The sequence below is a fragment of the Cervus elaphus genome, chromosome 11, assembly GCF_910594005.1.
Source record: "Cervus elaphus chromosome 11, mCerEla1.1, whole genome shotgun sequence".
Lineage (NCBI taxonomy): Eukaryota > Metazoa > Chordata > Mammalia > Artiodactyla > Cervidae > Cervus > Cervus elaphus.
Genome location: NC_057825.1, coordinates 95,379,474 through 95,404,212, shown reverse-complemented (window position 1 = coordinate 95,404,212; position 24,739 = coordinate 95,379,474). Strand labels below are relative to the sequence as shown.

At 43.2% G+C, this 24,739-nt stretch overlaps 1 protein-coding gene across 1 annotated transcript in view; it reads left to right on the top strand.

Annotated features, from left to right (window-relative positions):
• Positions 1-24,176, top strand: part of SLC9A4 (solute carrier family 9 member A4) — a 54,225-nt gene extending 30,049 nt beyond the window's left edge. Inside the window, exons 7-12 of the mRNA XM_043918498.1 lie at positions 1,949-2,019; positions 4,855-5,016; positions 14,794-14,890; positions 18,383-18,514; positions 19,763-19,850; positions 23,452-24,176. Coding sequence (XP_043774433.1) covers positions 1,949-2,019; positions 4,855-5,016; positions 14,794-14,890; positions 18,383-18,514; positions 19,763-19,850; positions 23,452-23,807 — 906 coding nt within the window. The 3' untranslated portion in view covers positions 23,808-24,176. The remainder of the gene's footprint in view (positions 1-1,948; positions 2,020-4,854; positions 5,017-14,793; positions 14,891-18,382; positions 18,515-19,762; positions 19,851-23,451) is intronic.
• The last annotated feature ends 563 nt before the right edge of the window (positions 24,177-24,739 follow it).

Genomic DNA, 24,739 nt, shown 5'->3' with positions numbered 1-24,739 from the left:
GGGCTTTCCTTGTGGCTCAGATGGTAAAGAATCTGCCTGCAATGCAGGATACCCAGGTTTGATCTCTGGGCCTGGAAGATCCCCTGGAGAAGGGAATGGCAACCCACTCCAGTATTCTTGTCTGGAGAATTCCATGGACAGAGGAACCTGACACGCTGCAGTCCATGGGGTCACAAAGAGTCAGACACAACTGAGCGACTGAACAACAAATGGCTCTGGGGAATAGAAATGGGAACTAATGCACGGAAAATGTACTGTGAGAAGCTTCAGCTCCTAATGAAGAGCATCTGGACAATGGTTTCTTGTACGGCACAGTCACAGGTGAAGTACGAGGGGTAACTGGGGACCCTCGGCACAGGTGCTGTCCAGGAGATTCAGGCTTCCAGTCACAGGCTTCGAGACCATTGACCCATATAATGTGTAGTTTTCTTTCATGTCTGAGAGTCCTTAACTCTGGTGCTGGAAAAACTGATGAAGTCAAAGTCAGAGCAGAATTTCATGGCCAAAGTCACCTATGGAAATAAAATAATTTTAATTCCAGGAAATCCAAATGAAAAATTTTCCAAGCCCATTTGGAAGTATTAAACAGCTGGAGATAAAGGAGTGAGTGTTTTAAAAGAAGTATTCCTCTAAACACAGTGGAATACAGCCTGAGTGCTTTGGGCTTCCCTGGTGGTTCAGTGGTAAAGAATCTGCCTGCTAGTGTGGGAGACACAGATTCCATCCCTGGTCCTGGAAGACCCCACCTGCCTCAGAGTAACCAAGCCCGTGCTCTAGAGCTGGGAGCCGCAACTACTAAAGCCTGCATGCCCTAGAGCCCGTGCTCTGCAACAAGAGAAGCCCCCACAATGAGAAGAACACACACTGCTACTAAAAAGAGTGGCCCCCAATTGCCTCAGCTAGAGAAAAGTCCAGGTAGCAACCAAAACCCAGCATAGCCAACAATAAATAATAAATAAATAGAACTTTAAAAAAAATTGTGCTTTAACCTGATTGAAGATTTTTGTCTCTATCTTTATCCCCTCTATTCATTATATTAAGAAATTAGATAGTATACCTAAAATAATAGAACCTGGATGTTTCACCCCTTTCTTATTTATCTCTTTTTATCACAAAAGATATAATTATTGGTAGAGAGTACATAATTGTTTCAGAATTAATTATTTTCATCTACTTTCTCCCCAGAATTTAGAAGCCATGATAAACTGCACTGATTACAAACTTAGATTATTTGTAAATTAACAAATTATATAGAGATTGTGTTTTTCCCTAAATTCTTATAAATAGTTGGGATGAAGCAAATGTAGTATAACTGGCATGGATGGTGAAATGTAAATACTGAGACAAAAAGATCAGATAAAAACAGATGTAATTCTGTCCTTATAATTTTGTTGCTTAGTCATGTGACCCCACGGACTGTAGCCCACCAGGCTCCTCTGTCCATGGGATTTCCCAGGCAAGAATACTGGAGTAGGCTGCCATTTCCTTCTCCAGGAGATATTATAATAGAATATCCATAAAACTATATTTTTAGAATATAGTATAAAATGGACTGTATAAAAAGGGACTGGCATTTTCTTTTCTTTTTGCAATGAAATTAGAGTGATAGTTAGTTATTAGACTTTATATCCATGTCATTTCAGTCATGAGAAACTTTCTTGATCATTGTAGAAAGGTAGTATTCATAGCAAAGCAAGTACCTTGTTTTCCTTGGAAGTTATGTGCTTTATTGAAGAACTTATCTACAGAGCCTTTGAATTATGAAAGGCATTGGTGGCATTACTGGGAAAGGCATTGTAAGCTTCAGTTCTATCAACAGAGTGATAGAAAAGAGGATATGAGCTAGGAAAGTAAAGCCTCCTTTGTTTTTCAGGGTGTGGTAGCTTTCCTTGGGTGTCCTGTAGGGCTAATGTGTCACTAGCAGTCATTTTTCTGTGTCTGTTGCCAGCTGATGGACCACCTGAAAGCTGGAATCGAAGATGTGTGTGGGCAGTGGAGCCACTACCAAGTCAGAGACAAGTAAGGACTGCGCTTTCAGCACCGCGGAGGGGTAGATGCGACGTGGGGAGCCTCGGAAGTTCCCCCTGGAAGCTGAGCATGAAGCTTGAAAGAGTCCCGAGACAGGGAAGCAGGAAGACAAAGGGCCCAGGAGTCATGCCATATAGGAAGCAGGAAGAAGTCCTGGGAAATGGACTCCCAGGGCGTGGAGGCAGTGAACTTGGAACTGAGTGCTTTAGAGATAACTAGTACAGCTTGCTTCCCAGGGGGCTCAGCGGTAAAGAATCCACCTGCCAATGCAGGAGATGCAGGTTCGATCCCTGGCTCAGGAAGATCCCCCTGGAGAAGGAAATGTCAACCCACTCCAGTATCCTTGCCTGGAGAATCCCATGGACAGAGGAGCCTGGCGGGCTACAGTCCATGGTGTACAAAGAGTTGGACAAGACTGAGTGACTGAGCCTGCATGGGGCATGTTATAACAGAGGCAAATGCATAAACTGTATGATAATGTGGGAGTGGGTTTGGAAAATAAATGAGGCAGAGAACGCAGAGAAGAATGCAAGCTTGCCAAGCATCAGTAATAGCAGTGTATTTCCATTTGCAAAGGCAAGGGAGAGCATGTCCTGGTTTGGATATGGTCAGAGAGATGAGACAAGGTGAAAGATTGGAAAGACAAGGACGCACTTTTACAGTGCAGAGTCCAGCATCTCTGTACAGCCATTGATGCTACAAAGTTCAATTTGACTGTTAAAACTCATATCAAAAGGCTATTAAATAGGAGCATAGCCATACTTGGACTTCGGAAAGCAAACTACACAACGATGTGGAAGCTGGATTAGAAAGAGAAACATTAAATGGGGAGACACACAGCACTGGCGTATATACACTACCTGTGTAAAACAGACAGCTAGTGGGAAGCTGCTGTACAGAATAGAGAGCTTGGCTTGGTGCTCTGTGATGACCTAGAGGGTGGGATGCAGGGGTGGGAGGGAGGCTCCAGAGAGAGGGAACATATTTTACTATATAAATCATGGGTATATTAACGCAATATTTTAAAGCAACTATACTCCAATAAAAAGAAAGAGAGGAATTACCTCTCATACCAGTTATCTCTCACATGATCTCCTTAACTGTCCTGTGTTATTCTCATTTTAAAGATGAGAAAACCAACTTTGAGAAGTCAGTTAACCTGCCGTACAGTGGAACCTGGGTGTGCGTTTAGGTCTCTTGTTTTCAATGAGCCACAGAGCTTCCAGATTAGTGAAGGTCAGCAATTAGCAGAAGGGATATTGAAATACTTCTAGGAGAGACTGTCCTATGTCCTATGTCCATAGGCTGGCTATGACATCAGAAAAGGAAGACGAAGCAAGGGAAAATGAGAATGGCCATCTGGTCTGCAGATAGCGAGCAGAGGGAGGTAACAATGTCATGGTTAAGTTTATACACTGTAGAAGAATGTTTAGAGTTAATAGCAGATTCTGCTTAAGTGTCTCATACTCACTCAACCCCTTTTGGAACTGAGTTTCAAGTTCAGGAGGAAATCGTGACTGGTGATAGAGATTGTGAATTGTCAGTATTTGGTACCCAAAGCTGTGGATGTGGCTGAGATGACTGGGATCCTGGGAAGAGGGGAAGCTCCCTGAGGACAGGACTCGGAGAAGCTTTCCTTGTTTTCCTTTTTCCTTTCCTCTGAGGCAGAAAAGGGAGAGGAAGGACAGAGGAGACTGGGAAGAAGTCATGAGAAAGGCTAGAAGGGAAACAGGACATGCAGGGTTCATAGGAAGTGGCCACCAAGTTGTCCATCAGGTGGAGCCAGTGGCTAAATAGCACAAGGGCAATGGCGACCACTGGTCTTGACCAGTACAAGGTCAAGGTGAGCCCAGGTTGAGGAACTCAGACAAGTCCTAGTAGTTGAGGGGCCAATGGCAATAGATTGAAGAATAAACAGAAACCATTGCTTCTCATGAAGAAGGCTGAGGGGTGACCCTGTTGGAGCCAGAGTGAGCCTGGTAAGAACCAAACACAGATCACAGAGCCCATGAATCAGAGACTGCTCAACCCAGAGGAGCTTTGGCTGATTAAGAGTCCATTCACCCCACAGATCAGGAGACCAATCACCAGAAGACATTCCAGCAACCCAGGAAATAAAGCAGCAGCCACATTACTCCTTGAATGGAAGATGACTGGAGGTGTTGAAAATTCCCCCTCCAAACGATTGGCTGACACTGAAGTCACCACCTTCTCTGTGTGGCTCAGTCTGATGGGTCAGCCCGAGCTTTGAGACAGTGATGGCGGACGTCAGCAGCCGGCGTATTCAGACGCACCATCACTCAGGGTATATGTGGGCTCTCTCACCAGCCCCCACCTAATTGGCAGGATTCAAAATGATCTGCAGCACAATGAGTGAAACTACTGTAACTACCAGGCTATTTAAACTTATGGGTTCTGGTTGAATAGGCCAGCATCGCTGTAAGTGCAGCTGCCACCGTTACCAGTTACTAGGATGGCCCAACAAAGGCCCGATCAACCCTTCCTTTCTTCTCCCACAATTGGAACTGAACTGGTCTCTCCCGCTTCCCATTTAATGCCTACTTTTTGCGCTGATTATAGCTTGTCCCTTCCTTTTGTTAGGTTGATTTTCAATGTATTCAGGCCATCTGGACATTCTTTCTTTATTTTAAAAAATTGTATGAATTCTATGATTAAAAAAAATGCATTCAGAGTCATGAGTTTCAGGCACTGTCCTGGTGTTTTTGAGAATAGACTTAAGTGGTAGTTTATTTCAAGGAAAGTATATATGCTTACATAACATGTACAGAGATTGAAGATTTCCAAAATATTGGTTTTCGTTTATAGGTTTAAGAAGTTTGATCATCAGTATTTACGGAAAATCCTCATCCGAAAGAATCTGCCAAAATCGAGCCTTGTTTCTTTGTACAAGAAGCTGGAAATGAAGCAAGCGATTGAGATGGTGGAGTCGGGGGTTCTAAGTTCTACAGCCTTTTCCATCCCCCATCAGTAAGTGACATTGCCCTTGATATGGACTTTCAGTGTCAGAATTACAGAGAGCAGTAGCTCCCGTTCTATTTAAAGGTAACCAACCCTAGGAGTGAAGAGGCAGAGATATAACAAAGGAAAAATGAGATGAATAACATCTACATCTTGGCACCTTGTAGCTTGGTCCATGTTCCATCTATTTCACCTAATTTCTGAAAAGTACTTTCTAGCAAAAAAAAGAGAGTTTTCTGACATTTTTCTTTGAGAGGGAGGGGTGAATGAGTTTATAGAATATTTTTAGCGTGTTTTAGAAGTCTTTCTCTTCCTGATTAGACATGTCCACCCTTTAAGCCCTGCTGATGTGCCTCTGTTAGTCTTACGTTGTCTTCTCCCATGAGTTGTCTCTTCCTGTCTTCTATGAAAGACCAGGTCTGCATCCTAGGATGCTAACTGGGATTGGGGGAAGAGGGGGTAGGAGCAAGAGCTGTGGCAATTGGTTGGATATTTAAAGAGAAGGCTGTGTTTGTAACTGTGTCTCAGGCAACGATCTGTGGGAATTTGGGAGATGGCTTGAATCTATGTGAGACCAGCTGTGAGCAGGAGCATAGAGGAGCCAGGGGACTTTGGGGAGTTGGTAAAGAGGCAGTGTAGGGAGGGGTAAGTCTGGTACATACTCCATCATTATGAGAGGATCCCCCTTGAAGCCTGGTGCTTCAGCCAGAGCACCTGGAAAGCTATAGTCCCAAGAGTTGGCTAGACATTTTTATAAAGCTGCTTTAAGCCTCTGAAGGAGGCTTCCCAAGTGATGCAGTGGTAAAGAATTTGCCTGCTGATGCCAGAGACATGGGTTCAATCCCTGGGTCGGGAAGATACCCCAGAGAAGGAAATGGCAACCCACTGCAGTATTCTTGCCTGGGAAATCTCATGGACAGAGGAGCCTGGCAGGCTACAGTCCATCAGGTCGAAAAAAGTGGGGCATGACTAAGCACACTGACATTGATCTGAATTTAATAAGGACCCCTTCAGTGTCATAAGAATTATTCCACCCCCTACCAAAGATACCCAGTTTTCTTCCCAGAAACAGTGTACACATTGGGGGAAGTAGTCACAATGTGTATTTAGCATAAGTGACTCCAGCCTCTCCACCCTGGCATCTTTGGAAGATCATGAGTATCCATCTTCTCCTAACCTCCTCACGTTTGAAAAGCAGATTGAGACAAGAGATAAGAATAGACAGCAATCAATTTGTCATCAATGCCGGAGTGTTATTTCTCACCCTTAGTTGCTAATGAATCAGAAAAACCATCACCTTTCTTAAGTGGGAAAAATCCCAGTCTGGGAAAAAGATCTAAAGGAGCATCCCTGAGGGCATCTTGGTATAAACAGAAAGCTTTCTGCCCTGTTTCTTGGTGAGACTGTTTTTGTGGTTGGTCGGTCGGTTGGTTTGACATGGCTTTAAGGAAAGTTCCGATCCTAAAATGAGAAGATGCTGACAAGTATTAATTGGCAGTGCCGTGATGAGCCATATGAGAGCCTGAGACAGGAAGAAACGTGGGGGATATTGATCTTGTCTTTGTTTAAAATGTTGCTATTAATATTTCATTCATCATTGATAAGTTTGCATTTACTTTTATTTTCTACAGCATTGCACTCAAATCCTACTTCACTTAATTCGTGAACTTTAGGGCATCCCCTTACCCAAGGTTTCCCTGGTGGCTCAGACAGTAAAGAATCTACCTGCAATGCAGGAGACCTGAGTTTGATCCCTGGATCGGGAGGATCCCTTGGAGAAGGGAACGGCTGGCTACTCACTCCAGTATTCTTGCCTGGAGAATCCCATGGACAGAGGAGTCTGGTGGGCTATAGTCCATGGGGTCACAAAGAGTTGGACACAACTGAGCAATTAACACTTTCACTTTTTTCACTTTTAATGCTCAGCAGGAGAGGTGCAGACAGTTTAGACCAGGAACATCCTCAACATCTACTCAGTAGTGGTGTGAGGACTTGTCTGGGAATGTAGGGGTGCTTATCTCAAATGAGACCAATCTCTTGTGTGCCAAAACGTATTTTGGATCTCTGTATTATTTTGTATGGCTCATAAGCAGGTGCTGCTGCTCCTGCTGCTGCTGCTGCTAAGTCGCTTCAGTCGTGTCCAACTCTGCGCGACCCCATAGACGGCAGCCCACCAAGCTCCCCCGTCCCTGGGATTCACCAGGCAAGAACACTGGAGTGGGTTGCCATTGCCTTCTCCAATGCATGAAAGTGAAAAGTGAAAGTGAAGTCACTCAGTCGTGTCCGACTCCTAGCAACCCCATGGACTGCAGCCCACCAGGCTCCCCCATCCCTGGGATTCACCAGGCAAGAACACTGGAGTGGGTTGCCATTGCCTTCTCCAATGCATGAAAGTGAAAAGTGAAAGTGAAGTCACTCAGTCGTGTCCAACTCCTAGCAACCCCATGGACTGCAGCCCACCAGGCTCCCCCATCCCTGGGACTCCCCACAAGCAGGTAACCTCAAGGCAAATTTTAATCCAGTTTCATTTGGAGGCTGTGTTTGGATTGAGTCAGTTATTTTTCTGACATTTGAGATTAGTAAGAGAGCCTTATAGCTTAGAGACACCCCTCCTGTAGCCCAAACTAGTTAGTTAACCGAGGTGGGAGAGGTTTTTTAAAATCGATATTTACTACAAGTCTAGTATTTAAATTGCCTTCATTTGATCTCATCAGAAATCTGTAGGACATCAAGCAAAGAGGAATTCCTCTTCTAAGATCAAAGCAGCTAATTTCTTAAAAAACAAACCTTCATACAATAATAGGAAAAAGAAGTGTGTACTCAGCTCGCTTTTTGTGATTCTCTACGAGAGGATAACAACAAGACGCGCACATATTTTTTTTCTTTAGAAGTTGAAGCAATTGTTCTACAAGAGGTTAAGATTTCCAAACTCGGTGACCTTCAGGAGAACACTACCCCCAGAAGTTGTCTATGGCACGCTATAGATGACGCTGATTCTAGGGAATTCCGTTACTTTTACATGCATTATTTTGACTCTCAAAACAACTCTGTGGAGTAGACAAAGTATGTATTTGGATTATTATTCTAAATATGAGGCACCTTGCTTTACCCATGAGCTGTAAGCTTTCAGAAACATCGGTGGGTGGAGGTTCAAGCTGATTAAAAAATATTTGGTTGCTATTAAAGTGCTAGTGGTAAATAATCCTCTTGCCAGTGCAGGAGACATAAGAGACTGGTTCGATCTTGGGGTCAGGAAGATCCCCTGGAGGAGGGCATGGCAACCCACTCCAGTATTCTTGCCTGGAGAATCCCATACACAGAGGAGCCTGGTGGGCTATAGTCAATGGGGTCACAAAGAGTCAGACATGACTGAAACAACTCAGCACACAAAGAGATATTAAAATATTTATAATATATGCATAGGCATAACACACTATAGCTATATGACTTCAGAATATTGTCTTTAAAAACTCCCCAATACTTATAAGGTCATTTATAAAAACGCACATATTGGTTGCTTATAGCTAAAGAATTTTTCAATTGATCACATATTGCCAGGTATAGGTTTACAGTCATGCATGCTGACACCAGAGACTCTAGAATGAAGATTCTCATGCTGTGTTCCGTTCTGTGCTGGAATATTGTCTTGTGGGGGGCCGGGGCCACAATTCTGCAGTCTTCACTCATCCTCAGTGATGGTCACTTGGGTGACCTTTCTAAGAAGAAACAAGGCAGCCACACAAAGAGCAGAGCTGTTAGTACCATTGTTCACTCAGTGGGCACATCCTTTAGTCAACATACGTTCCAGGATTTCATGTATAAAGCTACTAAAGGAGCATGGATTCTTCCAGATAATTCCAGGTATATTTGATCTTTTGCAACTTCAGATTATGGCAGGAATATAACTTCTACTAGATTTCATACCTATATTGCTGTGTTTAAAATTGAGACCTCCTTTTAAAAATAACTATTTATTTATTGTTGCTTTTGACCACTCTGGGTCTTCCTTGCTGTGAGGGCTTCTCTCTAGTTGTGGAGCCCAGGGGCTACTCCCCAGCTGTGGTGCTCCTCATTGCACTGGCTTCTCTTGCTGTGGAGCACTGGCTCTCATGCATGCAGGCTTCAGAACTTGTGGCACACGGACTTAGCTGCTCCGTGGCATGTGAGATCTTCCAGGACCAGGGATTGAACCCGTGTCCCCTGCATTAGCAGGCAGATTCTTAAACACTGAATCACCAGGGAAGTCCTGAAAATTCTTTTTTACATTATTAGAGCCTCTGATTTTTTAAAAAAGATTAAGAGAAATCTGGATCTTTTATTTAAATACTTTTACATCCTAATGTTCCCAATTTGATCTTAATGGCCAGGAAATTACCAATGACCTTTACTTTAAGGTGTTCAAGACTTCCTTTACGTCTTGTTCCAGTGACAAGAGTCTTTTAGTTTATAATTTTACTTTTTTGACTTAGAGATTACTAACATTCAGTTTTTCTATGGTTTTTATCTTCAGTACTCACAATATGATCATTTCAGGGGTGATTTTGCTAATGAAGTAGCAGGTAGGAAAATGTTTGCATCACCTTGCTTGGGTCAGTAATTCTTCCTTATAATTTTATAGCTACAGCTTCTCAGTGTGGATTAATACGAGGCAGTGCCTCTGGGACCCCTGCATTACATATCCAGCCAGCAACCTAAATGGGCTTTAACTCAACCTGGTCCTTCCCAAACGGTTAATTATAAACTGGGGAGAATGCCGAATTAGATCTGCTGTCTCGGGTTTAACTTTATCATTTCCTTTACCCATGGTTTTCCCCTCTTTGGTCAGTTTATTATGAACACAGAAAGTGGAACTGTTTGATTAGCTGTAGTTTCTGTTTAGCGATAGAGGCCTTCCACCATAATAAAGGAATGCATGCAGATGTGGATTGCGGGAACTCGTGGGCGTAGCTACACCAGAATGAATTTTGTTTGAAGGCCATTTAAATAGTTAGGTTGAAATAGCCTGATAATATTGTTTAAATCACTGAGGGTGGTAACTGAATATCAATACTGTTTACATTTTCAACTCTGAGATATAGAAACTGATTTCACTGATTTTGTAGAAAGGGTATTAGCCATGGCAGATTGTATTGCTAAGTAAGTCCTGTGATTTTTCAGGATTCAAATGCTTGAAATTCTTTAACCGGTTGTACATTACTTACAAAATATCTTTGCTATTTATTGGCAATGACGCTACTGTTTGGGGGGAAAAAGACTTAAAAAGTGGCCTGTGTTGAAACCAGTAACTACTCGTCTTTACAATCAATTATCCTAAAACCTTTAGAAGCAGGTAATAAAGAATCCACCTGCCCATGCAAGGGATGCAGGTTTGATCCCCGGGTTGGGAAGATCCCCTGGAGAAGGAAATGACAACCCACTCCAATAGTCTTGCCTGGGAAATTCCATGGACAGAGGAGCCTGGCGGGCTGCAGTCCATGAGGCCTCAGAGTCAGACACAACTGGACACACGTGGAAAATAGTCAATCAGCACACGTGTGCATTACAAAAAACTGCAGCTAGAAAAGAAAAAAAACACAACTCCTTAAGGGTTTATACCAAGATGTCAAGGGAGGTGACAATATTAAAAGATAGGTTTAATTTTCCTTAGTTCTCTCTTTTTTTATTCATATGTTCTACAGTGAGCATATATTATTCATACAGTAAGTTTTCAGGAATTACAACCACTAGACCCAAGTGATTGAAATTGAATATGTATGTCACATGAGAATTCTGCACATAGCGATGTCATGACTGAGAACCTCTGAGGACAATTGTGCATTGTTGGCTAACCTGGCCCTGACTTGGCTTTTGAGCCCATTTAGGAGGGAGTCGGGGGTGGAGGTGCTCATGGTCAAGAAGGCCAGAAGAAGTCAACTGCTTCTAGAATCTCAGAGGGTCCAGTGTCGCTAAGCTGGGCTGGTTTTCCTGGTGGAGGTGGAGATAGTTTAACTCTCTTTGTAAAATATGATTTTAGTTTCTTCCCATTATTCTTCAACCAGAGATAAAATCCCCAAAGAGAGAATTCCAAGATAAATGTACTCAAAGTTTTAATACTGGATAGGCTGTTGTTGCTTAGTTGCTAAGTCATGTCCAACTCTTTGCAACTTGGGGCCTTTCAGGCTTCTTTGTCCATGGAATTACCCAGGCAAGAATACTGGAGTGGGTTGCCATTCCCTTCTCTAGGGGATCTTTCCAACCCCGGGTTCGAACCTGTGTCTTCTGCATTGGCAGGCAGAGTCTCTACCACTGAACTACCTGGGAAGCATAAACTAGTGCTATTCCAAGTGTGGTGACTACATGGTGGTATCTGTGAGCCTTCAAGGAATAAGCTTATTTGTGTTGACTCTAACAGTGAATTATTTGATTTACATGTTGTGGTATCCTTTCTAAGAATGTATTTTCTAATCATTGATTTTTATTTTTTTTTATAAACATGTCTGTTCATAATAGATATGGAGGAAAAAATTACTGGTTTGTCACCACCACTTTTTACTTTTTATTTTTTTTCAGTTCCAAATTTTTTTTTTTTTCATTTATTTTTTATTAGTTGGAGGCTAATTGCTTTACAGTATTGTAGTGGTTTTTGCCATACATTGACATGAATCAGCCATGGATTTACATGTGTTCCCCATCCCGATCCCCCCTCCCACCTTCCTCTCCATCCCATCCCTCTGGGTCTTCCCAGTGCACCAGCCCTGAGCACTTGTCTCATGCATCCAACCTGGGCCGGTGATCTGTTTCACCCTTGATAGTTTACTTGTTTCAATGCTATTCTCTCAGAACATCCCACCCTCACCTTCTCCCACAGAGTCCAAAAGTCTGTTCTGTACATCTGTGTCTCTTTTTCTGTTTTGCATATAAGGTTATCGTTACTGTCTTTTTAAATTCCATATATATGTGTTAGTATACTGTATTGGTCTTTATCTTTCTGGCTTACTTCACTCTGTATAATGGGCTCCAGTTTCATCCATCTCATTAGAACTGATTCAAATGAATTCTTTTTAATGGTTGAGTAACATTCCATGGTGTATATGTACCACAGCTTCCTTATCCATTCGTCTGCTGATGGGCATCTAGGTTGCTTCCATGTCCTGGCTATTATAAACAGTGCTGCGATGAACACTGGGGTGCACATGTCTCTTTCAGATCTGGTGCACATGTCTCTTTCAGATCTGGTTTCCTCAGTGTGTATGCCCAGGAGTGGGATTGCTGGGTCATATGGCAGTTCTATTTCCAGTTTTTTAAGGAATCTCCACACTGTTCTCCATAGTGGCTGTACTAGTTTGCATTCCCACCAACAGTGCAAGAGGGTTCCCTTTTCTCCACACCCTCTCCAGCATTTATTGCTCATAAACTTTTGGATAGCAGCCATCCTGACTGGTGTGTAATGGTACCTCGTTGTGGTTTTGATTTGCATTTCTCTGATAATGAGTGATGTTGAGCATCTTTTCATGTGTTTGTTAGCCATCTGTATGTCTTCTTTGGAGAAATGTCTGTTTAGTTCTTTGACCCATTTTTTGATTGGGTCATTTATTTTTCTGGAAATGAGCTGCAGGAGTTGCTTGTATATTTTTGAGATTAATCCTTTGTCTGTTGCTTCATTTGCTATTATTTTCTCCCATTCTGAGGACTGTCTTTTCACCTTGCTTATAGTTTCCTTTGTTGTGCAAGAGCTTTTAAGTTTCATTAGGTCCCATTTGTTTAGTTTTGCTTTTATTTCCAATATTCTGAGAGGTGGGTCATAGAGGATCTTGCTGTGGTTAATGTCAGAGAGTGTTTTGCCTATGTTCTCCTCTAGGAGTTTTATAGTTTCTGGTCTTACATTTAGATCTTTAATCCATTTTGAGTTTATTTTTGTGTATGGTGTTAGAAAGTGTTCTAGTTTCATTCTTTTACAAGTGGTTGACTAGTTTTCCCAGCACCACTTGTTAAGGAGGTTGTCTTTTTTCCATTGTATATTCTTGCCTTCTTTGTCGAAGATAAGGTGTCTGTAGGTACGTGGATTTATCTCTGGGCTTTCTATTTTGTTCCATTGATCCATATTTCTGTCTTTGTGCCAGTACCATACTGTCTTGATGACTGTGGCTTGGTAGTATAGTCTGAAGTCAGGCAGGTTGATTCCTCCAGTTCCATTCTTCTTTCTCAAGATTGCTTTGGCTATTTGAGTTTTTTTGTATTTCCATACAAATTGTGAAATTATTTGTTCTAGTTCTGTGAAGAATACTGTTGGTAGCTTGATAGGGATTGCATTTAATCTATAGATTGCTTTGGATAGTATACTCATTTTCACAATGTTGATTCTTCCAATCCATAAACAGTATATTTCTCCATCTATTTGTGTCCTCTTTGATTTCTTTCATCAGTGTTTTATAGTTTTCTATATATAGGTCTTTCATTTCTTTAGATAGATGTACTCCTAAGTATTTTATTCTTTTTGTTGCAATGGTGAATGGTATTGGTTCCTTAATTTCTCTTTCTGTTTTCTCATTGTTAGTGTATAAGAATGCAAGGGATTTCTGTGTGTTAATTTTATATCCTGCAACATTACTGTATTCATTGATTAGCTTTAATAATTTTCTGGTAGAGTCTTTAGGGTTTTCTATGTAGAGGATCATGTCGTCTGCAAACAGTGAGAGTTTTACTTCTTCATTTTCTATCTGGATTCCTTTTATTTCTTTTTCTGCTCTGATTGCTGTGGCCAAAACTTCCAAAACTATGTTGAATAGTAGTGGTGAGAGTGGGCACCCTTGTCTTGTTCCTGACTTTAAGGGAAATGCTTTCAATTTTTCACCATTGAGGATAATATTTGCTGTGGGTTTGTCATATATAGCTTTTATTATGTTGAGGTATGTTCCTTCTATTCCTGCTTTCTGGAGAATTTTAATCATAAATGGATGTTGAATTTTTTCAAAGGCTTTTTCTGCATCTATTGTGATAATCATATGGTTTTTATCTTTCAATTTGTTAATGTGGTGTATTACATTGATTGATTTGTGGATATTAAAGAATCCTTGTATTCCTGGGGTAAAGCCCACTTGGTCATGATGTATGATCTTTTTAATATGTTGTTGGATTCTATTTGCTAGAATTTTGTTAAGGATTTTTGCATCTATGCTCATCAGTGATATTGGCCTGTAGTTTTCTTTTTTTGTGGCATCCTTGTCTGGTTTTGGTATTAGGGTGATTCACCACAACTTTTTAAAAATGCATTAGACAGTGAAGGGACAACTACAAAATTCTCAGACTTGATTACTTCTGAAATGTTCAGGGAGAGACAAAGAGGAGGAAAAACTAATTATTCATAATGTTCTGTTTTTATGCTGTATGATGGATGTGTGCATACTTTATTATTATATTGTTCTTTACACCTTACATATAGTAGATATTTTTTATGGGCAAAAATATTTCGTAAGACTTTAAAATAGGAAATTTATATTGTTAATGTAAATAAGTGGTTTGATATGCTGGTAGTAATTTTTCCTAATGTACATTGAAATAAAAACAAGCCTATTAAAATTTTCTCATATAATTCTCATATAAAAGTTATAGACAAAGAAGCCATATGTTCAAAATGCAAGACAAGACACACGTGCCAATATTTTCTATGAATTTCCTAAAACAGTAGGAAAGCTTATGGAAAAACAGGAGTTCTGGGTATTGGAACTCCTAAAAGTAAATTGTTGGTTTTGTGGTTGTCTTGCCAAGATGAAAGAATAATGCTTGGCTTCCCTCCAATAATGTTTCCAGGGCCCAGAAGACACAAGAAACCAAAAGGCTTTCCCCTGAAGACGTGGAGTCCATGAGGGACATTCTGACACGCAACATGTACCAAGTTCGACAAAGGGTGTGTATATAAGACTTGTCCCTGCTGCTGTTCTTGGAGCTGGTCCTCCAGACATCAGTTCTTGTTCAGGTTACCCTTCCCAAGCAGCCATCCTGCTGAGCAATTTCTCTCTGCTTAGTTAGGAAAACAGAAAGTTAACTGTTGTGTTTCTGCAGCAAAATTGGCCCCCATGGTGGAAAGAGAAATGCAGATCTCGTTGCTGGCCCTAGGGGTCAGGCTGCCCCAGCCCTGCAGACCTGGCTTTCCAGAATCAGCAGGGCTCCCTCCCCCTTCAGAGTCAGACTAATGATGGAGCTTGTCCACCAGGGAAGAAATATGACCCCAGGATGCCAGTGGGGACGGAGCTGTCTCAGCATGATTGGTTGTAATAGAGCTTAGAAAACTGGAATGGTTTAGATTAGAATATCAAAACCACAGTGCTGAAAGCCTGAGGAAAAAAAGGGAGACATATCAGGGACTTCCCTGGCAGTGGTTAAGACACCAAGTTTCTTTTTTTTTTTTAAGACACCAAGTTTCTAAGGCATGGGTTCAATCCCTGGTCTGGGAACTAAGATCCACATGCCACTTGGCCAATATATATATATATGTATTTTTTTTTTCCTCCACAAAAAAAGAGACCGATCAAGCATACTATTTATCAGTTTTGGAAAAGGTATAGAGGCTATTCAGGTGAGTTCTTTTGAAATTTTGATTTAATCAAATGACATTTATATTAACGTCTTCTAGTTAAGAGCTATTTAAGGTTGAGTATTCAGTGGAACATCCCAATTATTGAGTAGGGTTATAAGTGTGTTTACTGCTAGGCCCTTGGTTTTTGTGACTATGTCATGGGATCCCCCAAAATCATTCAGTCACAGTTACTCATTTGCAAGTAGAAGATACTGAGGTTAGAAGAGTTGCATTTTTTTTTTTCTGTTATCATCATGTCTGACTCTTTGTGACCCCATGGACTCTAGCCTACCAGGCTCCTCTGTCCATGGGATTTTCCAGGCTAGACTACTGGAGTGGGTTACCATTTTCCTCTCCAGGGGGTCTTCCCAACCCAGGGCTCAAACCCAAATCTTCTGCATTGGCTGGCAGGTTCTTTACCACTGAACTACCCAGGAAGCCCTAGGAGAGTTATCTCACTTGTTTAAGGTCACAAAACAAATTTGAGTTAAGAACCCAGGTCTTCCAACTGCCTAGCCACGGCTCTTTCCATGACTTCAGAATTATATGATCCAGGGTAGGTGAATGTCTTCTGGCTGCTGTTTTGAGAAGGTCAGTGATCAAAGGGAATGTGTCAACAAAAGGCCCTGCACCTGCTGGAGGAACATGGGTCAGCAGCAAATAACACACGTCTAGTAAACCCAGCAACTTTCAAATCTTTCCAAGTTAAACCATTTCAGCAAGACTATCACTTTCTGCCTTAGATAAGTAGGTAAGAACTTCCTGGTTGAAAGAACACCATCCTGCTTAGGGAGGGTCACAGCCCAAGGGTGCCTGGTACTGAGACTTTCCCCATGGAGGTGGAGAGCGAGGTTAGGGAAAGCCCTCAGTTGGTAAAGAATCTGCCTGCAATGCAGGAGACCCCAGTTCAATTCCTGGGTTGGGAAGATCCGTTGGAGAAGGGAATGGTTACCCACTCCAGTATTCTTGGGCTTCTCTTGTGGCTCAGCTGGTAAAGAATCTGCCTGCAATGCAGGAGACCTGGGTTTGATCCTTGGGTTGGGAAGATACCCCGAGGAAGAGAAAGGCTACCCATTCCAGTTTTCCGGTCTGGAGAATTCCATGGACTGTATAGTCTATGGGGTCGCAAAGAGTCGGACACAACTGAGTGACTTTCACTCACTCACTCAGAAATAAGAGAGATACTGGAACTCCAACCCACTGTAAAATGAGGCTAACTGTCCATTGTCTCTTTTCTTATCAGGTTCCTAGATAGTCATCTTTCTTCTTTTATCAGCACCTATTCAGTCTGCCTCCAAGTTTCTCCCTTCTAAGCTTTGTAGGATCTCCCTTCCTTGTTGCCCAAGATGAGTGGATAGGTGATAGAGAGTCCTGTGGGGAGAACATACGTGGTAAACAGGGGCTCTACCAGAGATGACTTTTGCTTCCACTTTTGTTACATGAGAGAATGAGACTCACCTGTCCTGCACTTTCTGTCTTTCCTTTCTCATCCCATCTTTTTTTTTTTTTTTAAATTTCATAATATATTTTATTTAACCCACTTTATGAGCTAATGGTAAAAGAACCTGCCTGCCAATGCAGGAGATATAAGAGACATGGGTTCTACCCCTGAGTTGGACAGACCCCCTGGAGGAGGGCATGGCAACCCACTCCAGTATTTTTGCCTGGAGAATCACATGAACCTGGAAGGCTATAGTCCATGGGGTTGCAGAGTCAGACACGACTAAAGTGACTTAGCATGCACGCATGGGCACACATCAAAAATATTTCAATGTGTCATAAATATAAAAATTACCAATAAGATATTTTCTACTCTTTAAAAAAAATTAATGTCTTCAGAATCAGTATGTCACTAATACAGTACATTGCAGTTGGAATTAGCCACATTTTTTTCCTTAAAGTCTCTTTTATTTTTTTCTTACTTTAAAAAAAATCTTGCTTTTTATTTGTGTCAGTGATTAATGATGTGTTAGTTTTAGGTGTACAGCACGGTGATTCAGTTATACATCTATATGTGTCAATTCTTTTTCAGATTCTTTTCCCCTTTAGCTTTTGACAGAATACTGAGCAGAGTTCCAAGAGCTATACAGGAGGTCCCGGTTGGTTATCATCCTGTCTTGACATAGGTCATGTGACTCCTTCCTCCACCATGGTTCTCCTGTTCTCTTGGAGGAAAATTCAAGGATGCAGTTCAGGACAACTGTCTGTCTACTTCATTGCTTGTGGAAGACCATTAGCAACATTGACCATTCCCCAGTGCTGAGGATGGTCACAAAGGTGGCATCTGTAGTTGGGCATCTGTACCTCCGGGAGGACCACTATGAGGGTCGCAGGATGACAGCACAGCGGATGCCACTGCCCCTGTGAGCCAGAGGCATGGGCTCCAACCACAGCTCTGTCCTGGTGGGCTGGCTCAGATCGCAGACCTTTCCTCCAGAGTCGCAGATTGCATCTCTTAATGGAGACAAAGGCTCAGAGGGCGTGGGTGTCACCTTCCCCTTCTACTAATCATTTTTTTAAAATATTTATTTATTTGGGTGCACCAGATCTTAGTTGTGGCACACAGGATCTTCTGTCTTCATCACTTCCATCTTGCAGGATCTTTAGTGGCAGCAAGTGGACTCTTAGTTGCCTCATGTGATATCTGGTTCCCTGACCAGGGATGGAACCTGGGTCCCCTGCATTGGCAGCCTGGAGCCTTAGCTTCTGCACCACCAGTGGAGTCCCTCTACTAGTTTTTGTTTGTGACTTTCTCGTGGTCTCCAGAGGCTGGAAGACATGCGGAGATGTTAGTACATGCCTGATGTCCCCTTCTTTCTGCAGACCTTGTCCTACAACAAATACAACCTCCAGCCCCAGACAAGCGAGAAGCAGGCGAAGGAGATTCTGATCCGCCGTCGGAACACCTTCAGGGAGAGCATGAAGAAGGGGCACAGCCTGCCCTGGGGAAAGCCGGTAAGGGGCAGATGCCAACTCACCCCGAGCTGGGCCAGTCCCCGACCGGGGCCTCCTCAGGTGACTCCTTTCACTGTTTAAACAAACAACCACTCCCTTGGTGGCAGGGTAAGACAAAGCGAAGGGGGGACGGGACAGCAGAACCCCCTTCTCTGAGCCCAGGGCTTTTGGGCCCAAGCTCCAACTCACACTAACGTGAGGCTAACTGTCCATTGTCTGTTTTTAATCAGGTTCCTAGGGGGCCTTTGGGGCCTGAACTGTCCCCAGGGTGGTTGTTGTTTGGTCGGTCAGTTGTGTCCAACTCTGCAACCCTATGAACTGTAGCCCACCAGGCTCCTCTCTCCATGGATTTCCTAGGGAAGAATACTGGAGTGGGTTGCCATTTCCTTCTCCAGGGGATCTTCCCGACCTAGAGATCAAACCCAGGTCTCCTGCACTGACAGGTGGCTTCCTTACCACTGAGCCACCTGGAAGTCCATGGGGTACGTGGCAGCAAACTGCACCTGCTCAGGATGGACCAGTGACTGGGACATAATCCCTGGACTGTGAGGCTAGACTCCCATGGTGGCCGGAGACTGGACTCCAGGGGACCCCCATGGACGGGGTCCCTGGCTGCTCTGGGAAGCTTGCTTCTCTACCAGGGAGATACAGGGAGGAATTAGTTCTTGCCAAGATTCTTGGACCTTTTCTTCATGGCACCAGCTGTGTGTCTCAACTGCTCCTTTTGAGGCCACATCTTGGGCTTCCCAGGTGGCTCATCGGTAAAGAATTTGCCTGGAATGCAAGAGACACAGGAGATGCGGGTTTGATCCCTGGATCAGGAAGACACCCTGGAGAAGGGCAGGGCAACCCGCTCCAGTATTCTTGCCTGAGAAATCCCATGGACAGAGGAGCCTGGTGGGCTACAGTCCATGGGGTCACAAAGAGTTGGACACAACTGAGCACACACCAGGCAATCTTATAAGGAGATGCTGGATGGATGGACGTTGAGTCTGGAGTAGCCCCTAATCTCTACCCTAATCCCAGTGGGGCCACAGGAGGAACTTGGAGAGGTTTATCATGGTCTGTTTCATCAGGAGAGGGAAGGGAAAAATATTGAAGGTGGAAGCATTGTTTTCCTTAAACCAAAGTAACTGAAAGGCAGTGATGCAAACAGGATGCTCCATTGTGACTCTGTCCTTGTTTGCCATGTGACGCCCTCAGTTACAGGGGCTAACTCTTCTTTTTATTTCTCCTTATTGCCTGCAGGCTGGTACCAAGAACATCCGCTACCTCTCCTTCCCCTATAGCAGCCCTCTGCCAGCAGGCAGAGACATGAAGGTGGCTGAATTCACAGGTAACTTGCATCCATGGCTGCTTCTCATTATTTTCAGCCTTGTAGGTCAAAAGGCAAAATCAAGAATATTACATAAGTGCACATTTGACAAGCAGAAGAGAATGCAATTGTTGTTGTTGTTCAGTAGCTAAGTCATGACTCTGCCCATGGCCTGCAGCACTCCAGGCTTCCTGTGTTCACCATCTCCAGGGGTTTCCTCAAACTCATGTCCATCGAGTCGGTGCTGCTATCCAACCATCGCATCCTTTGTTGTCCCCTTCTCCTCCTGTCCTCAATCTTTCCCAGCATCAGGGTCTTTTCCAATGAGTTGGCTATTAGCAGCAGGTGATGAAAGTATTGAAGCTTCAGCTTCAGCATTAATCTTTCCAATGAATATTCAGAGTTGATTTCCTTTAGGTTTGACTGGTTTATCTCCTTTCAGTCTAAGGGACTCTCAAGAGTTTTCTCTAGTACCACAGTTCGAAAGCATCAGTTCTCCAGCACTCAGCCTTCTTTATGTTCCAACTCTCATATCCATACATGACTACTGGAAAAGTCATAGCTTTATTAATTGAATTAATAACTTTAGTGATAAACAGTGAAATTTGTGTAATTTTTACTTATCGAGAAATATTCTTAAATTTTTTTTCAGCCATTTAGAAATGTAACAACCAATCTTAGCTCAGGAGCCGTACCAAAAAATATAGCAGGGTGATATACCTGGGAGTCATCAATTGCCGACCTCTGACTTAGAGAAGCATAAAATGGGCACTTTTTTGAAGTTATGGGAGTCACCTATGGTTTATAAATTAGAAGAATTCTCCAAAGTTGGCCAAATTTTACTGAAATACTTTCACTAAATTGAATGTTTCCCATTTAATATCTAATGCATGCTCAGTCGTATCTGACTCTTTGTGACGCTATGGGCTGTAGCCGCCAGGCTCTTCTGTCCATGGGATTCTCCAGGGAAGGATACTGGAGTGGGTTGCCATGACCACCTCCAAGGGATCTTCCCAACCCTGGGATCGAACCAGTGTTTCATGCATCTCTTGCATTGCAGGCGGATTCTTTACCACCGAGCCACCAAGCCACTGAGGAAGCCCTTAATATCTAATACTTATATAGAATTTTAGAATTATTGAAACTGCCTATTGTGCTCATAAAAGCTAAGTTATTTTTAAATGTATATAAATATTTTCTATTAGCATAAAGTGACATATGATATGCCATGTTCTGTGTTTCAATATTACAAAATTTTTAAGACTAAAAACCACATTGGAAATTTAAATAAATTAAACACACAGGATTTGAGAATTAAACATTTGAAGAATGAATATAATTATTCCTTACAATGAAACTTTTTCTGATATAAAAGCGTGTTTGATATAAAATCAAAATCAACCAGCAGTGAAAAGCATAAAAAAAGTTGAAAGCATTTGAAACTCCACCCCCCGGAGATATCCACTGTAGAGTACTTTGGTAAGCATCCTGCTATAATTCTCTACATCACTCTGATCCTTATCCTACCAGAACCTGCTTTTTAAAAAAATCACACAGAGCACTACGTGATACATTGTCACAGTATAGTCATTGTTTGGGAACTTTTATAAATTGTCCAGTTCACTCCGCTATATTGTGGAAACATTTTGATGTCAATAGATAGGAACCTAGTAATCATTTAATGATTTAATGATAGTCAATTATATGAGAGCCCCATGGGCTTCCCAGATGGCACTGTGCTAAGGAATCTACCTGCCAATGCAAGTGGGATCCCTGGATTAGGAAGATCCCTTGGAGGAGGAAATGGCAACCCACTCTAGTATTCTTGCCTGGGAAATCCCATGGACAGAGGAGCCTGGTGGGCTAGGCTCACAGGCTCACAAATACTCAGATAGGACTAAGCAACTGAGCATGCCTGAAGAGAGTTTTGGACTCTTAATTCTGGTTCATTGATCTAGTCATCTATTCCCAGGTCACACTCTTGTAAGTAGTAGTATTTTATGATAAAAAGAGCTATCACACAAAAGCAAACAAGCAAAACAAAACAACACCAGCTATAGGGTGTATAATAGTTTACTTTTTAAAACTCTTCCAGGTACAAACAGCTGGTGCTGTTAGGTTGCTTGAGTGATAGACAGCCTGACAGTCTCCAGTCATTTCTTGAGATGAATGTCAATATCACAAGCTATGGTAGCAGTTTCAACTACTAACGTACAAATCTTAAATAATCTTATAAATAAAATAACAGCAGAATATTGAAGGCTTACTAACCCACTCCAGTATTCTTGCCTGGAGAATTTCAGGGACGGGGGAGCCTGGTGGGCTGCCGTCTATGGGGTCACACAGAGTCGGACACGACTGAAGTGACTTAGCAGCAGCAGCAGCATACCTTACAAAATAGAACTTATCCCAGAGGTGGGGTTTGTTTAACATTTGGAAATGCGTTTGCATTATTCACCAGGTAAAGAGGTCTAACGGCCCTTTCAATAGATGCCCCAAAAGACATCTCACATATGCTTTCAATAAAAATGACAAAGTCCTAGGAAAATATATATAGGACTTATATGAAGAAGCATAAAACTCTACTTTTCCATGCTTCATTACTTCTTTGTAAAAAGGAGAATGTTGGTACCCCCCCCCACAGAGAAAAGTGTTGCCCTGAGCGAAGCCATTTAGCACAGATAAAACTCTTAGAACAATGCATGCAACCAAGTAAGTGTGCAAGAAATATCCATGCTTCTGCTGAGTCATGTCCGACTCTTTGAGACCCAATGAACTGTAACCTGCCAGGCTTCTCTGTCTGTGGTATTCTCCAGGCAAGAATACTGGAGTGGGTTGCCATGCCCTCCTTCAGGGGATCTTCCCAACCCAGGGATTGAACCAGGTCTCCTGCACTGACAGGCACGTTCTTTACTGTCTGAGCCACCAGAGAAGTGCCTCTAAATTTTGTTAGGTGAGCAAAAAGAGTGGGTAACCCAGAAATCCGAGAAGGAAAAGTAGTGAAGTGGGCCTTAATTTTATCAGTTTTTCATAATTTTTAGAGAATTGTAATCGAATGTCAGATAATTGATATTTGAGATAATGCTCCACCTGTATCTGGGCACAATTGTTTGCACCCACCTTCTGCCCAAATCTGAAGTCGTTATCCCACAAGACAAGGTCAGCAAATGCCCATCAGGGCTCTAGGGTAGGGCGTGGAGGGAGGTAGGGCATTCAGCAGATAGTCCCCACAGCTCACTGGGCTGTGATGTGGGGATCACTGTCCCTCCTTGCTCAGCCCTTGTCCTCCTGGGTTAGGACACCCCTTCCCTAGATGTGTGGGAACTTCCTGCTGGATTGAGGCCTACATATAACTTTCAAAGCTCTTTTGCCTTTGGGGCTCACTTGGTGGTAAAAATAGAGAGGTCCTGCCTGGACACCCTTCCTAAAGCCCAGGAAGACTGGGACAGAGGGAGCAAGCTCTGTGATTGGACCATGGCAGCGGGTGCCCAGCCATGTGACTTTACCTGATGCCACAGGTGAGCGGAGGAGCTGAAACACCAGCAGGACTATGCCACCCTCTTAGCTCCTGCATCTCGGATCTTAAGTCCTGTTCTTTCTTCCTTTCATCATACTTTCCCAGATCACGACGGCAGTGACTCAGAACTCCCTCCCATCACGTTCAACACACACTCTCCAGCGGAGTCGATACAGGAAAGACGATGGACAGCTGAAGTCATCCCGATGAAGAGCTTAGACGGAGCAGGGACGCCACCGTGCTTTGGTTATCAAAGAAGCGCGAGCAGAGAAGAGCGCCTGGGCAGGGGCAGAAGGGCGATTTTGAGGCCCAAACCGCTCTTTCACGCTGTGGATGAGGAGTTCGAATCCGAGGAGGAGGGTGAGGAAGAGGCCCCAGCATTTGGGTCCTTACTGTCATCGGAGCTCAGACCCGGCGGGGACTGCAACTTGTCCCACAGCCCTTTGCTCCAGAGGAAGTAGTATCGTGGTATCACGTCCATGGGATTGTTTCTGGGTTTTTCCAGAGTCCACCGCCTTCTGATTATGCTGAAAGCAGGATGTTCAGAGGTCTGGAGAGAGTTATTGAGTTTGGGTCTTTGGAAGCTATTAGACACCAAGACTCTGTATTCTATAAGACATGATTCTGTAAGACTCTCTTAGACATGATTCTGTAAGACTCTATCAGGGAGATTTTTCAGAGGACCAGGAACACACTTGCTGGTTCGGCCGTGTTCTCAGCTGTGCTTCATAGCTGCAGTCTCTGTGAAGGACAGACATCCATCACCCCAGGAACTATTCACTGAGTGTGCCCTTCATGTCATTTACTGAGATAAAGACTGGTCAGTAATCCCCCTTGACTCTACTCATGTCTGTGTGTGCGTACACTCTCAGTCATGTCTGACTCTTTGCGACCCTTTGGGCTATAGCCTGCCAGGCTCCTCTGTCCATGGAATTCTCCAGGCAAGAATACTGGAGTGGGTTGTCATTTCCTTCTCCAGGGAATCTTCCTGACCCAGGGATTGAACTCACGTCTCCTGCACTGGCAGAGGGGTCCTTAACCACTGAGCCACCAGGGAAGGCCCTTGTACAGCGTTGATGGCCTATAAGACATCTCAGAGCTGGAGGGACTATAGAGGAGGTGGTATCAGACATTCTTATCTTCCAGGGGACAAAAGTGAGGCCTTGAGAAGCTGGCTGGTGCCTCTTCAGGGTCTGCTTCCCTCGGAGGGCTTGGGTTCTCTCTAGGACAAACATGGACACCAGGGGCGGACAAGGGCTATCTTACTGTCCTGGATTTCCGTTTTGTAAATGGTGTCGGCTCAGGGTTCTGCAGCCATGGTGGAGGTGACATCAGAGCAGCCTTCTGTCTCTCTTCTTCCCAACCTGAGCTGTAAGACTGCTTCTAATACGTT